Here is a 4,394-nt window from a genome sequence, read left to right as displayed (position 1 = left end):
CATTCAGGTAAGAGAACCGGTCGTTTAACCGGCACGACAGGAGTAAGAAATTATGGGACAAAGTCAGTCCGCTAGTCATGCATATTTTCTGCGGACCCTGCAGATTTTATTGGCAGAGAGAGGGCATAAGGTGTCTTCCTCCACACTGCAGGGATTTTTCAGGAACATAAAAGATTTGTGCCCTTGGTTCCCACTAGAAGGAACAGCAAACCCAGAGGATTGGAAACGGGTGGGCCAAGAGATGAAAAATCAAATAAAGTTGCGGGGCTCCGGTGCCTTGCCGCCTAATACAATGGGCCTCTGGTCTCATATTTGTGAAATCCTGGAGCCACAACAAAAAATTGAGCTGATATCTTTAAAATCATGGGTTGAAGATGAGAAAAAAGATCCTATTAAAGTACCCCTGACTCCCACTGGGGTATCCTCTTTTGAGATTCTGGGCGATGATGTCAACTTACCCACCCAGGATCCTTTCCCTCCTCCACCACTGCCTATGCTCTTGGCGGGGAAAACCCCTAAGGCTCAGAGTGGTGGGGATGAATTTGGCGATGATGATGTTTATCTTGATGATGACCCCATTCTGACTATGCCCACATCGTTGAAATCGGTCCTGCCTGCAGTCACAGCCTCTGGGCAGGGGATCAATTCTGTGACTAAGTGTACTCAAACTAGCACGCTGCAGGCTTTTCCCATTATGACCAATCAGCAGAGCGCTGCCAAGTCCTCTGTATCCAACATTAGCCCTCTACAGAGAACTTTACTAACAGCGCAGCAAGCAGGAGAGGACGTGGGAGAATTTAATGCCTACCCAGTAACCTTACAGGGAGGCCAACGGACATATACTGCCCTAAATTTTAAAATGTTAAAAGACTTAAAGGCTGCCTGTAGTCAGTACGGGGCCACTGCTCCCTTTACCCTATCCATGATAGAGAACCTTACCAGAGAAGCTCTTTGCCCGGGAGATTGGAAGGTTGTTGCCCGGGTTTGCCTTAATGGGGGAGATTATTTGTTGTGGAAGGCCGAATTCGAAGAAAAGTGTAACAATCTGGCTATCTATAACAGAAGGACCCAAATCCCTGTCACATATGAGATGTTGGCTGGTACTGGAGCTTATTATGAAGTGGGTAACCAAATACATTTCCCTGAGATTGCCTATGTTCAAATCAATGAGGCTATTTTGACTGCATGGAAAAAGTTACCGACCACTGGCACAAGGACAGAGGAATTATCTAAAATAAGACAGGGGCCCGATGAACGCTATCAAGATTTTGTTTCACGGCTTTTGCAAGCTGTAAGTAGGATTGTTGTAGATGGGGAGGCAGGAACTATTATAGTGAAGCAGCTAGCCTTTGAGAATGCCAATTCAGCATGTCAGGCGGCTATAAGGCCTTGGAAGTCCACGGGCACCCTTGAGGATTTTTTTTGCGGCTGTGTGCAGACATTGGTCCCAGTTATGTACAAGGGGTGACTTTAGCAGCGGCCCTTCGAGGAATTCCTCCGCAGCAGCTGCATACACAACTTCTTAAAAAACAAAAGGGAAAGTCCCCAATGAATTCTAAAGCTCGCATGCCCTGCTTTCTATGCGGGGAACTTGGACACTTTCGTAATGAATGCCCTAAGGGCTCAAGACAAGCCCCATCTTTCAACTTTCCCTCGGGGAACCCCCCTAATAAGCCACAGCCACCTTCTGTGTGTCCCAGGTGTATGCGGGGACGGCACTGGGCCAATGAGTGTCGATCAAAAACTGACCTCTTTGGCCGCCCCCTGCAGCAGGGAAACTCCCAACGGGGCTTCCCGCAGCCCCACCAAACAATAGCGGCAATGCTCTCCCCCCCATCTCTGAGGTCAGAGCCAACACGGCCGACCTCCCTGGGATTGAATCCCTTCACCGAGGCACCCCAGCCAGTGCAGGATTAGATCTGGCCCCAAATAGTTCGGTTTATTTAGAAGCTGGCATGCCCCCTCAACCAATAAGTACAGGAATATGGGGACTTCTCCCCCCAAACACATGGGGCTTACTATTGAGTAGGTCTAGTTGGACCCTTAAAGGCTTAATAGTATATCCAGGAGTCATTGATGAAGATTACACTGGGGAAATTAAAATAATGGTTAGCTTACAGCAAGGCACTATAACTCTGCAACCTAGTGTGCCCATTGTCGAAAGAGCCCATTCCACCCTAAAAATGTACCTCAAAAAACTAAAAGAGGGGGAAATACTACAGGGGAAAATAAAATATTCACCTCACTTACACCTTTCATTAGTACTCTTTGTTTTAAATTTTTTGAATGTTGACTCGGTTGGCCGCACTGCCGCCGAACGTTTTTGGCAGCCTGAGCAGGCTCCCCTCCTCTATCAAAGTGGCGTGACCCCGCCACCGCGGAGTGGAGGGGACCTGACCCGGTCCTACGCCAGGGCCGAGGATGCGCTTGTATCTTTCCCCAGGATGAGGAGACGCCACGCTGGCTCCCGCTCCGATACGTCCGCATTGTCCGTGATGGTTTGCAGAATGAGGCGGCTCCAGATCCGCTCCGGGAGGACGAGGAGACGCCCCGCCTCAGATCAGAGGAAAATAATATGCGGAGACATCAAAGCCCTGACCGCTCGAGCTGAGGCCACCGTGCGTGAGTCGGGCCAGCCAGTCACGGCTGTTGCCCTTTTCCTTGCCATGCTATCACTTTTAACCCTTGACTCTGCCCAGGCCTCTTCTTACTGGGGCCCCTCCTACCGCGAGGGCAGTCACCTGGAAGGATCCCTCACCCAGGGTGTTTACTAACTTCACAGACATTTTTGATGGGCCTGAGATTTCCGGCCTCACTCATGCTGTGGCGCCTTTTAACTGGACCAGCCTGGCTTCTGCCCCCCCCATTTGTTTCCAGGCCATCGATGGCCCTGAGGCGCCCCATTATGGATGCGTGGTCACTTCACCAGTCTCCCAAAGAATCCGCTCTTGGTTTGGAACTGAGCCACCCAGAGGAGACACTTTGACACCTCATGTAATGGTGGAAAATTGGGACATCAACGAGGTTGTCCTTCAACATCGACGGCCCCTGCCTGTTGGCCATTTCGGACCCGCTTCCAGATCCCTTGAGACCCCATACCTTGACTATCCCCTCTGCAAATCTGACTTAACGTGGAAAACCTATGGACCCTCTTGGAAAACCTGCGTTCATCACAACCCAGAGATTGTGACTCCCCATGGCATACCTGACACTTATATAATTGACTGGTCAAAAGACGGGGGTCTCCCTTTGCGCCGCTCCCCCCCGCCTTCAGAATATGGGCCATACGACCACAATAATTCTGCTCCCGGGGGACTGCTATCACTGGGGAGGATGAGACACCCGGACTTATGGAAAATTGTTGCGGCCATGAGAGATGTTAAAGCTAATTCATCTCTTTTCCCTGGTTTCCCCACGGGCCCATTGACCTTTCAAATTCGGGCATGTCTTTCCCCACCGTTTCTGTTTGTAGTGGGGGACGGATCTGTGGTGCCCGAGATTAGGGCCAATAGAACCCTTTACAAAATAACTTGTGAAGAGTGTTATCTCACCAACTGTTTGCCTTTACCCGGCGCCCCAAATCCAACAAAGAAGGTTTTCCTAGCCATGCAGCCCCCTTATCTAATGATGCCTGTAGAGGTGGGGGGGCCCTGGTATAGAGATTATGGCTACCAATTTGCACAAGAACTGGAAGGCCTACTTAGTCGGAGACGACGTTTCCTAGGCCTCCTAATAGCTGGCATCACTGCCTTGGTGTCTTTGATAGCATCAGCTACTGTCTCCACGGTGGCACTGTCCCAGGGCATACATACTGCCGCTCATGTAAATAGCTTAGCCCATAATGTCTCCCAGACCCTCGCTACACAAGGAAATATAGATAGAAAAATTTTGGCTCGCCTAGATGGTCTAGAACAGGCCGTCGAGTACCTGGGCACCCAATATTCACTGTTACACACTCGTCTGTCCTTTGTATGCCACGGCGGGTATGGTTCCATTTGTGTAACCCCCTTAAAGGCTGACAATGTCTCCTGGGAAACGGTGCAGAGGCACTTGCAAGGTATCTGGCATGAGACAAATGTAAGCCTAGATCTGCTTCAATCGCAAGAACAAATAAACAATATAGCCTCCTCCCATCTGCATGTAGTCACCCCCAGAGACATGGCACAATCCTTTCTACAAAAGCTACAGGGGTTTAACCCCTTTAATATCCTCCAACATTCCTTCTGGATTATGTGTGCTCTGGTTGTAGGGGTAATCTTATTACTCTGCTTATGGTGTGCTTGGAGTCACTGTCTGTTTGCTTTCATGGCTAGTACCCAAGCAAATGTACACATGTTGCGTTTAAAGATAAAAGGGGGATATGTCGGGAGCCATGAGCAACAAAGGGGTTAATC

The 4,394-nt window shown here is 49.7% G+C and overlaps 1 protein-coding gene across 1 annotated transcript; it reads left to right on the top strand.

The window, feature by feature from the left end:
• The first annotated feature begins 2,724 nt into the window (after positions 1-2,724).
• On the top strand, positions 2,725-4,392 carry LOC141372273 (endogenous retrovirus group K member 13-1 Env polyprotein-like). The gene has a single exon (XM_073890785.1). It carries the CDS (start codon positions 2,998-3,000, stop codon positions 4,390-4,392), a length of 1,395 nt encoding a protein of 464 aa, XP_073746886.1. The 5' UTR covers positions 2,725-2,997.
• The last annotated feature ends 2 nt before the right edge of the window (positions 4,393-4,394 follow it).

The sequence above is a fragment of the Callorhinus ursinus genome, unplaced genomic scaffold (genome assembly GCF_003265705.2).
Source record: "Callorhinus ursinus isolate GAN/ISIS: 27379988/994484 unplaced genomic scaffold, GSC_fseal_2.0 scaffold4205, whole genome shotgun sequence".
Classification (NCBI taxonomy): Eukaryota; Metazoa; Chordata; class Mammalia; order Carnivora; family Otariidae; genus Callorhinus; species Callorhinus ursinus.
This window is presented reverse-complemented; position numbering and strand designations above follow the sequence as displayed.

Bases quoted from the DNA above. Each gene is read 5' to 3' on its own strand.
- LOC141372273 (XM_073890785.1), top strand. From the start codon at position 2,998: ATGGTGGAAAATTGGGACATCAACGAGGTTGTCCTTCAACATCGACGG.